The sequence below is a fragment of the Thamnophis elegans genome, chromosome 7 (genome assembly GCF_009769535.1).
Source record: "Thamnophis elegans isolate rThaEle1 chromosome 7, rThaEle1.pri, whole genome shotgun sequence".
NCBI classification, from domain to species: domain Eukaryota; kingdom Metazoa; phylum Chordata; class Lepidosauria; order Squamata; family Colubridae; genus Thamnophis; species Thamnophis elegans.
In genome coordinates this window covers 78,989,048-79,002,421 of record NC_045547.1, presented here as the reverse complement: position 1 = coordinate 79,002,421, position 13,374 = coordinate 78,989,048, and the positions used below count along the sequence as shown (strand labels likewise).

The window sequence follows — 13,374 nt, the reverse complement described above, 5'->3', positions numbered from 1 at the left end:
CCAACACCTTGAATTGAGTCCGGAGACCAATTGGTAGCCAGTGCAGCTCACGGAGGACAGGTGTAACGTGGGTGTACCTCTGCACACCCAATATCGCTTGCGCGGCCGCATTCTGAACCAACTGCAGTCTCCGAACGCTTTTCAAGGGTAGCCCCATGTAGAGCGCGTTGCAATAATCCAGCCTCGAGGTGACAAGGGCGTGAGTGACCGTTTGAAGTGCCTCCCGATCCAAATAGGGCCGCAATTGGTGCACCAGATGAACTTGGGCAAAGGCCCCCCTGGTCACAGCCGACAGATGATGTTCCAGTTTCAGCTGCGAATCCAGGAGGACTCCCAAATTGCGAGCCCTCTCTGAGGGGGCGTAAATTTTCATCCCCCAGGGTTAAGGATGGACTGTCCAAGCAGTCCTTCGGAGGCAACATGCAAAGCCACTCAGTCTTATCGGGATTGAGCACAAGTTTGTTCACCCCCATCCAGATCCTAACATGTTTGTTGTAATAGAAACTCAATGAAAAGATCTTATAAGTCATCCTTTTGGATGTACCAGCATCCAGAAACTCACCTTCTCCCAGTTTCTATTAGAACATATTAATTCTGGACAGTCCAAATAACCCAGAAGTAAAATATAAAATTTCTTCATGGAAAATATAATTTAAAAACTTGTTTTAAAAGATGAGGTGTTAACATTTAAAAAAAAAATCTATTCTTAAATGTCACATTATAATTATACCTTAGCATATTTAAATTACCAAGTTTACCAAGCTGAAACTTTTAAAAAGTTTTTAAAAAAAACAAACTGATTTATCTATTTTATCAATGAATATTAATCCTTCTGCACACTAACTTGGTGCAGAAAACAAATCTACTGAAATTTGGTAACAAATACTGCATTCTATCAATGAAAACAATGTAACACAACAGGAAAACAAAGTTGCTATAATGCTACAATACTTACTCTGAGCCTGCAGCCATTTCCAAATAAGATGGTTCTGCTGTGTCAACCCCCAATGGGACCACTATGCTCATGACGTTCGTTTCTGATAAATTCGTTTACTATGGATTTCTATGCATTGGTATCCAAAACACTGGGGCATGCCAGCCACAGTGCTCATTGCAAACATCTAAGTGCATCCACAAACTCTGTTCAACAACAACAACAGAAGTTGAAAAGTCACATATTTTTTTCCAGAATGAATCTAAACATTAAAAATGAAAACATTGATTCATGGTATAAATATATCCAAACAAAATCTTACTGAGTTCAATGATACATTCTTGACTGTGTTTAATATTGCAGTCTAATATATAATACAAGTACATTCATTTTTCTTAATTATGTATCACACAATCTCAGTGATGAAGCACCTCTGCAGTTTTTCTAACCTGATACACATTTGTTAACTTTATGTCAAAATAAACTTATTTATTTGGATTAGTAATTCTGTATAGCTGCAGAATGCTCAGACATCAAAATTTGTAAATTCATTTGCATTATTCTGCTCTAATATTTACATCCCCAGCATTAGAACTGGAGATTAATAAATGTGGTCAAGAACAATAGTCCTGCTGCTAGGGACAGAAAAATGCCCTGCTTTTCCCCCTTTTGGCGAACTTTGTTGAAGTCCTATAGTTCTGAGGTCTTCCCCAGTCCCCTCACAATAGCCACCTGAGTAAATCATCTTTCTGTTCTGATGTCAAAGAGGTATAACACCTATAGAAATTTCTATAAATGGGGGGAATGCTTTAGGATTTTGCACTTAAGGGTTCAACTGATAACCATCTATCCCAAGTACTATTCAATATGAAACTTCACCTGCATGACATTTCTGGAGAATGTTATATACCTTTATTGTTTATGTGTTCTCATTTATTTACATTCTTTTGAATCTATATGCCATCTTTTGACAATCCTAATCCTAAGCAAGATGGATTTATAGTTCCATAAAACCAAAAGTTACTTTCATCACAATTAATTATAATTAGTATTTGAATATATAATATTGATAAAATAGCCTTTTTGCCTTAGTGTGATGCTTAGATCTCATGGAAATGTAGTTTTTATCTTCCTTAAACTTTTGTCTCTGCAATGAACTATTTTTTAAATGAAGATGCCCATTCAAATAGTTATTTTATTGAGTTTTTAAAAAAAAGCCTTACTTACATCAATTGAGCTGTAAAATTTGCATTCATTGTATCGTTCTCCCTATTAGAAAATATTTACTAACTTAAAATTTGTATACCAAGCACACCTAATTTGTCTGAACTACTACATTGCTTACCATCTGTTCTGACTGCCTCAGCAGGAATGAAACTGACACATCTGCTAGAAAAATGCAGAATAGAAAAAATTGGTTTCTAAGCAGAAAAAGTCTCACTGAATAGGAGATACTACATATATATATTGCACAATTATAATTTTTAAATTAATGGATTGGATTTGGGCTCAGTAATATCTAGAATAGGTCCAACTGAAATCAAATGGACAAGTTAGCCATTACCATTCTTCGCTATGACTAAATCTAGATCTAATTCAGTATTTTGAATAATGCTATTTTTTAAAGTTAGCACTCCAAAATTGTAAAAAAAAAGTGATTTCTATGTTCCACTCTGCTCATTAGGAACATAAAATGCAAGAATAATAATTTTAGCTAAGATCTTGTCTGGCTGTAATGATGTAAATACTTAAGAAATATAGCATCATATTCAGTTAAAAAATTCTCTTTGGATCAGTAAGGTTAAATTTAATTAATGTACCAAACATAATAGGTCATAAAGCCTTCCACATCCCAATTATGCCTGCCCCCTTTTAACATTTTTATAAGGGGGAAAGCATTAGCTGTAGCTCCAACTACTACTTAAGAGAAGAGGATCTAATAGGCAAACAGCTAACTCCAAGAACATAGCACTAATATGCGTAAAATATTCTTTTAGAACTTCACTGAAAAGTCAAAAAGGTCCTGTTAGCCAGAAGATCAAAAGGGGTTTTTATATGTGGGCTCATCTTCCTGAGTCTTTTAAAAAATGCCAAATCTTGAAGCATATCAAGACAACTTAAGGAGCATTAAGAACAGTCAGTTCTGCTGCTTAAAATTTGTTAAATAATTTACTTTTAAAATATAGCCTAGAATAGAATTGTTGGCCCACTGTCTGCAACTGGAAAAATTTCAAACTATTTTCCAATTGGTTAAGACATAAACTCTGGGTGTTCAGTTAAGAAGTTAAATGAAGATAACTACACTACATTCAGAACTGGTTTTTATGGAATTCTCACTAGATACCTCTTTGCAGTCTGATGTTGTTCCATTCATTACTACTGTCTGGATGAAGTTGTTCAACCAACTGCTGTAACCCATCTTTATTACCTGAAAGCAATAGGCATCTTATAACCATGTTGTTAATATCAATGTTCTAAAAGATTAAAACTTGTCCATATAACTTCATTCAGTATCAGGAGCTATTTTAAACGCATTGTGATCTCAAATATTTCAAACAAGGAAATAATTCACACGAATATTTATCGCATAGCAGTGACTAAAATAGAGTTTTGGAACAAAATTTGCTAATGGATCAGTACTGTAATAGTAGTTTGCAATGGACAGCCAAGATAGCAGACACAGTCCTCTTTGTTTCAAGCAAAAGAGGATTTTCCCAAAGGAAAGAGAAGCATTCAAGTGAGGAAAGATTGGTAGTAGTTTACAGCACTGGTGTACAGTCCTTTTTGGGCAAGATTCATACATATTTCCACTTTTGGTACAAACCAAAATGGAGAATATTAAATAACAATACCCACATATCTTCCACACCACTGCACAAAACTTTGCCACACGGCATGTTAGAAAATCACTGACTGAAAAACATGTTAAATTGATTAAGGGTGTCCCTATGTGTGAGTTAGGTGCCTTAGCCATGAAAGCCATGTGAGGTGACCTGGGGCCATTCAGGCTCTCTCAGCCCCATTCCCCTCACAGGGTTGTGGGGAAAATAGGAGGAGATTGCTGTGTTGAATGTTTGTTGCCTTGAGCTATTTGTAAAAATAATAAAGGTGGGATATATATAAATATGCCAAAAAGAACATAGCAATTAATCAGACTGATTACAAATGTATATTGTATATTTCCACACATAAATGTAGAGTACCCTTTATAATATATTCCAATATTTTTTTTTATAACTGGTAGTTTCAGTAATACTATTAAAGAAGCTCAGGACTTCAAAAGCTACTAAACTACTATATATAATATGCAAAATCGAGCTAGGAACTGTACAAAGGTAGAGGTAAAGAGTCTCTTTAGTCAGATTCAATTCCTGGTGATGACTAAAACACATTCAAGTAGTTTTCTTGACAAGGCTATCAAAGTTTGCCATTGCATTTTTAAGTAGCCTATAGGCCTTGTGTTGATAATATCAAAGTACTAACTATATTTACCCTAGCTTGGTTGTTTTTTAAATAATCAGCTAAGATCACTGAGATACTGCTACCTGCTGTGATAAGAACCAAGTAAAACAAACCATAAAACCCCCAAAAGCCAGCAACCAAAAGTCAGACTATGTAGGATAATAGGCTTACTCGGATAATTTGAGGCCAGTTGCCATCTCTCAACCTAATATAACACACGGGGTTGCTAAAAGGATAAACTATGGGGAGACTTTCAAATGCATTGCCATAAGCCTTCAGAATGTAAATACATATATATAATAAAAGTAGAAAGATAAAACAATGACAACTTAAATGAATTCTAAGTTACATATTGTTACCATTCCCGATATTAAATTGTAATACTGCTTGAGAAGACAATCTGATCCTAGCACCTTCAAAGCAAAATAAACGCAACTAATTACGATTAAAAATCACAATTTGATTTACTGATTTACAAGTATATATGAATGCTAACTCATGTTACTTATTTCTCTCTCGCTCCCTCCTTTCCCCTCTGCCTTTCATTCTCTGCCTTTCTCTCTGCAGTGCCAGGTAACTTGTAATTTATGTACAAAGAATTCTAAATATTTCCAGCTGGGAATTTTGTATTCGACATGCCACCAAGAATAGAAAATGCTATTAGAAAATAAAAACCAATCATGGCACTTTTAATTTCAGCTTTTTCTTATTTACAATGTTTGCTTCTCCTTTCACTTTCTAATATCATCCTCCCCTCCCCTCCCCTTACATATATGCTAAACCTGGGCATCCGGAAGCAGACAGGTGGCTTAGCAGAGTAGTAGTCTATGAACAAAGAGCTGTTTTGATTGAAGATCTAGGCCAGAATCAGCAGCTTTCAAAGGTCAGAAAGGACTCAACTGCTCATGTCATCTCATTCTTACTAGACTGAAAACTGCAGAGCAGTTTAGCAGTGTGCAGCAGTGGCAGCACTATAACAAATAGAACAGGTCAGCAATTTACTAAGCTTGTAAGCTGCTATGGTAAATATCCGTAGACCGACTGGGATATAAGCTAGCTAGCTCTCTTCAACATTCTCCAACCTATCTTTATGGGTATCTTGATTCACATCTATAACTTTGTTCCCTTGGCAATCCTATCTGTACAGTGTGTTCACTCTCACACTGTTTACATCCTTTCCAGTCCAGGATGAAGGAACCAAGGCTTTCTGAATTGTATATCCTATAGATAAGAGACAAAATGCCAGAAACAGTTATCTAAAGAATTCGACTCCTAGTCCTTAAGATGAATCAGATAATCTTCAGCATTTAAATGTTTATTTTCACAGATGTAGTTCAAAATTCAGCACAAAATTTTAATTTTTTTTCTACAGCCATAATAGCCCATACTATTACAGAGTAATTACAGGAAAGAGGGTAGTACCATTCCAAAATAAACTAGTATTTATAGTATCTTTCCTCATTTTTCAGAGAACCTGATCAGAACAGAGTAATATTACTGACACAGACAGCAGTTACCCAAATTATGTAAAAATGGCAAAACAGTTTTGGAGTGATCAGATAGAAGAATGCTTTTTTAAAAGGATAGAATGCCATTTTGAAAGGAATGCACATAGTATTGTAATATGGCAATTCAAGATGTTATGTATAAGAAATCAAATACTGAGAACCTTTTCCATCTCTATTAAAGAAACTGCAATAGGAAAACAGAAAAATGTTGTCGGGTTTGCAACATTACAAATGTTATGAGGAAAAGTTTTATCATGATCTACATTTTTAAAAAAACATTGTATTATTGGAGTTTTGTTGTTTGACACAGAATAAAAACACTGTGGGTTTTTAAAAAAAATAGAAGACATGCATATCAATGTTTGCCCAAGTTTTCCCCTCCCCCTTGAGGGTCCTGATTCCAAGACACTGCATGAACAACCTGCAGTTTTCTAGGCAACACTTTTGCAAAAAGGTTTGGCACTGTCTTTTGCTTAAGGTTGAGAGAGTAACTGCCCCAAAGTTATGCAGTTGGTTCTCGTGCCCAGGGCAGGATTACAATTCAGGTTTTCCTGCTACTAAACAACACCTTAACTACTAGACCAAACTGGCTCTCTTAAATATAATAAATGACAGGACAGTTGTCTTCCAGAGTAAAATAAGCATATTTTTAGCTCTACAATTATTTGGTTTCATAACAGTGGCTATATACCACATGCTATCATTAATACAGATCCTAAAGTTTACTTAGAATGGAAGCCTAGCAATCAAAATGGTTTATATCATAGTATCAAGGAGAAAGAAAACTAATCCAGATTATGTTTTGGGGACTAAGTTTTGATTGACAAATCACTCCTGTTAAAGTTGTCAATTATCTAACAATTTACATGAAAAAAATCATTTCATTTCAATTAATAAGAATAGGAATTACCTATCGCCAATTCTACATGCAAAATCTAATTCTCTTTAATGTAATATTTCAAAATAGTAACTGTTTCACAAGTAAATTTCTGATGCTTTGAACATATAAAAAGTATCCCGATAGAAAATCTGCAAATGAGATTAATTTTAAATCAACTAAATCAGAATGCATAATAGTGATTAATTTCAAAGATATTGGGACTCACAACTAATGGAACTTGATAGCCAACTGAAAAGATAGCCACTGAGAAGGTAGCTAGTTAAAACTGCCAGTATTACATAGCACAATAAACTATGTTTTCTATTACATATTTGGTAGCCAGAGCAAAAATTTATTGTGCATTATCTATACTAGACATTATATTCTAATGTGATGTTTGCTTGGTCAATATTTTGAGGGGAACTCCAGCATGGAGATGTTTTCTCTACACAGGCAAAATTTTGACATGTTCCTTTCTATGGTCAGAGGCTCCTTTTATTAAAGGAACAGAATGGACTGTAGCATCTGAAACTTCACTACTCTGTATTTTTGCTTAGTTTGAGCTACAAAAATTCATTTTTTTATATCTTAGATGTATTCTGGTGTAAGAATAGAAAAATTTCAGTCTTGAAGATCCACTTTCTTTTTTTACATCTGAGCTCTACAGGGTTGAAAAACAATTGGCATTAATCCAAAACAGGAGACTTCTGGGTATTTTCACTACCAGAATTAAATTCAGAGTAATAGTTACACATTATAAATCCACTTTATTTTCCTACAAAATAGTTTCAGTAATCTATTTGGGGAAGGGGTGAAACCTTATGTTGTTATTATTATCAAACAATGGGGAATTGGAAACCCTTGCCAATCCACTCTAAATTACCAAGAGATCTACTAGTACATCCCAAGGCATTTTGTATCCTATAATTATTATCAGAACACCTTCTAATATAATCTATTACCTCCCAATTAGTGTATTAGAAAGCATACCACTGATTTAAACTGATTCATTCTTGTATTTTCTAATTATTTGGACAATACTCAAGTGCTAGGATTTAAACTAGGCTTAACTACTTAGGTTTAGGTTTTAGGTTTTATTTGCATTTGTAGGCCGCCCTTTTCCCTGAGGGGACTCAGGGCGGCTCACAGAAAACCAGGGAAAGGGGAAATACAACATTGAGACAACAACACATAATAAAATAATATTGAATATTTTGGAGCTTACCACATACTTTAATGTAATTTGAGGTACTAAAATGTATCGCAAATCAAATAATTTATGCAGTTTTTAGTCTAGCAGGAATAAAGCAATACTTCCTTTATACCAACATGTAAAATTTTAGTGAGATCTGGGCATAGTCTTAGGTTTTCATTTCCACAGTTTGGAAAACAGTTAAATATTTTTGGATTGTACTATGATTACAATTTTACAATCCTATACCTGGGAATAAGCTTCACTGAACATTACAGGACTTGGTTTTGAATAGACTCTGGAAATTAGAACTATTCCTGAATATCCATATATGGAAATAATGTGCACCATGTAATAATTTATTAAATCCCATTATGTCCTACATTGTGTTAAAAATACAAGAAGATCCAAGGAATCAATCATATTTCAGGATGAATGTTATTATTCAAGAGTTTTATTTTCTTAATTCCTGACCAATACATAAATAGCCAAATAATTTCTGAAATTATTTAATAAACATTCTTATGTTAGGCCTCATTGTTTAACTTCATACATTAGGAAAAGCGTTCGATTATCATTTATTTTGTTTTCTTTTTGAAAAATGTTACTATGATGTATTACTCACGATCATAATAGTCAAGATCTGCATACAGAGCATCTCCACTAAGAACAGAGATGATTGCCATGCAATCAGTGAAATAGAAGGGCAAGAACAGTATTTTTAAAAGACAGTATTTTGAATTTGCTGAAGCCAACTGAATCTATAGCAAAATTGCCATTTACATTGCAATTCTATTTATTTTAAACCAAATTCCAGGAAATTCAAGATGCTTATTCTATAATAAACATACACGGGATCATACTTGTTTACAATTCTATGAACAGAGAATATCCTGTAGAAGAAAGTGTCTTATTTCAAACTAAGGATGTATAAATTTGGGATGCTTGATTAATAATTTTTCAGAAATTATTTGGGCAGTTTAAAGCCTATTACTAGGGAATGCAATATTGTCACAAGAGAGCAATGTAGAACAAAGGGTTTAAGATGGTTTCATTTCTATATAAAAGACTGAACTGACAGATGGGTTTCTATATAATCTAGAATTCTACTCATAGCTTCCTTAAGCAAATTAAACAAAAATCATAGAGTTGCTGTCAGAAACCAATGAGAGCAAATCAGAAAGTCACTATAAATTTTGTTTTGCAATCACATTTAGACCAAATATTAGCAATAAATTCAGCCAATCAATTTTAGGCATAAATAAAATCCACTAATTACAAATTATGACCAAAATGAAGGTATGGGTACCACTTTTATCAAGAAACTGTCACAATCTTTACACAATTCTTGGGAATCATGTTCTGAAATTATGTATGTTCCAAAGGATGCAAAATGTTTCTTCTGACAAAATTAGTATTTAAGGACAATACATTACATGCTATAGGCCTCACAATATACTGAAGCCATACATGATCAGCCTTCTAAATACCATTCTCTGTCATTGTCTAAAAGAAAGAAAGCATTAATGTAAAGTAGTTATTAGCATTATACTAGTAAATATTACCACTATTAGCCACTGCAGAAAATGTTTTCCTAAAGTAATATTTGTATTTCACTACAAATAGCACAATAAAAATAAATAAAAGGAACTCAAAGTTTCCTACACTTTTCTTTAAAGGTCCTTCAAAAGAATAGGAAAATAAATTTTTGAAGGGGACTATGGAGGAGAGAAGCTAAACAGCTTGGTATTTGCCTTTTGCATTAATCACTATTCATTAGTCAATGTAAATTAATAGCTTAAGTATAATCTTCACACAAAAAGTGAATTTCAGATACGGAGGAAAAAAACTGTAGAAACATTAAAATATACTTAAATCCAAAAGGAGAGAGAGCAAAGCACAAGTTTAAATCTATGTAATTTCCCGGAGGGAGGGAGAGGAAACAGAGAACTCTGGAATATTTTGTCCTATAGCAAGATACTATTAATAGATTAAAAAAAAATTTTTTTGACGGTCATTTCAATAGGAATACCGTTTTAAAATAATCGGCTCTCCCCCCTCAGCCTTATTTTTCGGCGTGTGGGAGAGAGAGACAGTCCCCACACGAATCTTAGCAAAGGAACTTACTTGTCCACCATTTTAAAAATAAAAAGTGGAAAGATTAATATGGCAATGTATCTGAACTCTCTCTCTCTCACACACACACACACTAAAGAGAGAGAGAGAAAACCGCAAGCAGCTTCAAGGGACCCGTCCGCCTTTCCCCTCCCTGAGGAAGATAGATCGCTCTGGGCTCAATTCGCCTTCCTCACAAAACAGCCCCAATAAAATTAATCAAGCGGGAACAATAGCAGCATCTTTCCCCACCGTAGTAAATAAATATTTTTTTTTTAATAAGCGATCCGGCGAGGTGGGGTTGTTATTATTATTATTTCTCGTCCACGAGAGCCCCTCCCCCCCTTTAAAAAAAAAAAACCTTTAAAATTTTTTATTTGTTTTATTTAATTAAACCCACGCAGCAGCAGCAGCCCTTTATAAAACATTGCTGCAGACCAAAAAAAAAAGAGCGCACTGCATGGGGTGTGGAGGACCCGATCTGATTAGATTACCACAACATCAGCCTTGGGGCCGCCATTTTTAGAATCTCTTAAAAGGACAAAAGAGGAGGGGGGGTTTTCGAAAAACGTAAGAGTTGTTGACGGCACTTTATTTATTATTATTATTATTCGTCGTGAGGATGAGGATGGCGGCGGCGGCGGCGTTTGGTTGTTGGCATTTATTTTACGCCCCGCGTCTCCTGAGGAGAAGCGCGCCCTCCGACCCTTCTCCCGATCACCCCCCTCCCCTCAACCGCTCTTTGGCGGGCCCCGCTTTATCCGCTCTGTCTCCCCCCGTCCTCAGTTAAGAGAGGGGGGGGGGGCGCCCCGTTCTTTGACAAAACTGAGGCGAAGAGGCAGCCGGGCGTTTGCTTGCAGCAACCGCTTCGGAGGCGACGAAAGGACTCTTGAGGAGACCGGGGGGACTTCGGGCGCCTCGCTCCGCCGACCGTTTGTTTCTCTCACGGCCGCCACCCCCCACCCCCCCCCCACCGCCTCCGGTTCCGCAGCAGGAGCGACCCCTTTTCCCCTCAACTCTTCTCCCCCCGGGAAAGAAGCTTGTCGTCGTCGTCCTCCTCCTCCGCGCCCTTCCTCCAGAAAGGGAAGAGCGGTCCTTCGCCAGCGCCCGGAGGCGGCTATAAATAAAATTATATAAATAAAAAAAAGCCGCGTCCGCCTCGTCCGCTCCCATGAAGCGGGGACGGGCTCGCCGTCCCTACAGCCGAGAGAGAACGGTTTGGCCCGGAGCGGAGGATGAGTTAGGCCCCTCCGGAGTGGGGGGGGGGGAAGGAGGCAGGTTTGAAGGGACGACGAACAGCCGCCTTTCCCCTCACAAAAGTCGGCTCCTGTCAGAAAAGACCCCCCCCTTTTATTTTAATCCACTCGGGGAAGGGGGGAGGGGTTTCCCCCTGCGGCCCCGTCAAGCCTTTTTTCCTCCCTCCGTTCCCTCAAAATACGACGATGAAGGAGATTAAAAAGGAAAAAAAAACTGCCACGAAAGGACGCAAATCTCCGCCGCTTTTACAATAAAACGCGCCATGTTCACAAGAGGGGAGCGACTCTCCTCGGTTGTTTAAAAGGTGACACCCTCCCCGCTTCACACACACACACACACACACACACAGGCGTTACGAGGAGGAGGAGGCAAAAGCCAGGAGTTTTAACAATAAATAATGACGATGATGATAATAATAAAATTCCCTTTCTGAGAAAGGGTCTCCCAGACGGACGCGCCCCCCACCCCCGGAGGGCGGCGATGCTCCGGGGAAAGAAGAGACGCTCCCTCTGCCTCTCTCCCCCCCCCCCCACCCGCCTTCCTCCGGGCATGACAACCGCACCATAACAAATAGCGGCGGCGGCGGCCCCGAACTCACCTGGAATGATCACCGGCCAGGCAGCGGCACCCCGACCCGAGCCCCTGGCTTGGCCCCGCCACCACAATGCAACCGTCCCGCTGCGGAGGTCCCGCGGGTGAGAGAGAGAGCGAGCGAGAGCGAGAAGAGGCTGCGGGGAGAGGAGGAGGGTCGGAGGCAGCTACCCCCCCTGAACTGGCTTGGCTTGGCTGCACAGGGCCCCCCACGCTGCGAACCGCTTCTCGGACCACCCCTTGGTTGCCCCCCGTGCCGCCGCCGCTGCCGCTGCTCCTCTGGCTCCCGTGTCTCCCTCCTCGCAGCCGCCTACGCTCCTTCCGATGTCACTGCCTCTCTCTCTCTCTCTCTCTCTCTTGCTCGCTCTCTCCCTCTCTCTCTCTCTCTCTGGGAAAATGGCGTCGCCTCCCCCTCCTCCCGCTGCCGTACGGGTTCGCCCACCCCGCCTGGCAGGGGCAGGGTTACCAGGGCGAAGCCAAACAGCCGCCATTTTCCTTGTGGGCTCGCAGCTGGGAAAAAGGGGGCTGCCCTTGAAAAGGCGAGCCCCGGCTGCGCAGGATGGGTCCGTGTCGGAGATGGGAAAGGGATGGGGTGGGCGACGAAAGTCTCGCCAGGGCGGGGTGGGGGGTGATGATGATGATGATGATGATGAGAGAGGAACGCCCCCCCCCTCTCTGGAAAGCGAAGAGTGCCGCCTGAGGGGGAGAGAAAATGGAGGAGGGGAGGGAGGGAGGGAGGGCTATTGTGCGAAGAGGCCGGGCCGGAGAGTTTGAAAAAGAGCCGCTTTGTTTGGATTGCGTTCGTGGTTGTGGGGGGATGTGTGTGAACGGGATGACAGCGCTATCTTTAGCTTCTCTCAGCCGGCGTGGGAGGCACGGGGGCCTGGCGGATCCCGGGTGAGGGATGGAAAGGAGGCCTGATCGGCTGACAAAAATGTGTGGAGGAGCCGAAGACGCGCCGATCCCCGACCAGGAGCTGCTCGCTCTTGCAAAAGGCGCAGGGACTTTCCGTCCCGCTCCCTCCGAAGCGGGGGGACCGAGGAAGGCGCACCGAGCTTCTTCTCTTCACAAGGGGCTGTGAAGGAGGGCGACAGAGCGCCTTTGGGGGGACGATACGATGCGGGGGTTCGGCTCGGCGCCCTGACACCCCTCGGCTTTTCCGCGGGCGCCGGCCCAGAAAAAAAACCCCTCCGTCTCTGCGGCTGCGGAGCTCGGGAGGGGAGGCGGGCTGGGGTTTCATTCGACGCCCACCAGGGGCTGACTGAGCCTCCTTTCAGTGCGCAAACTCGGGGCACCAGATAAAAGCCGGGCTGGCGGCTTCGGCGCTGCTTTCATGGAGCCGGGAGAACCGAGGGGAGGAGGAAGGAGAAGGGCAGGCTAGAATAGCTCGTTTCCCCGTCGCAGCAGCAGCAGCAGGAGGAAGAAGCGGCGGGAG

At 40.0% G+C, this 13,374-nt stretch overlaps 1 protein-coding gene across 8 annotated transcripts in view; it reads right to left on the bottom strand.

The window, feature by feature from the left end:
* KMT2E (lysine methyltransferase 2E) overlaps positions 1-12,326 on the bottom strand; it is a 56,209-nt gene extending 43,883 nt beyond the window's left edge. For 2 of the 8 annotated variants that reach the window (XM_032220827.1, XM_032220833.1), the window contains exons 1-2: positions 11,947-12,326; positions 956-1,140 (exon numbers count right to left, since the gene is read on the bottom strand). In XM_032220827.1, the coding sequence (XP_032076718.1) occupies positions 956-1,026 (71 nt within the window). In that variant the 5' untranslated portion in view covers positions 1,027-1,140; positions 11,947-12,326. Of the gene's footprint in view, positions 1-955; positions 1,141-2,279; positions 2,324-3,278; positions 3,363-11,946 lie in introns of all 8 variants that reach the window. The other 6 variants (XM_032220832.1, XM_032220834.1, XM_032220828.1 and 3 more) reach the window with 5 other exon arrangements.
* Positions 12,327-13,374: the final 1,048 nt, after the last annotated feature.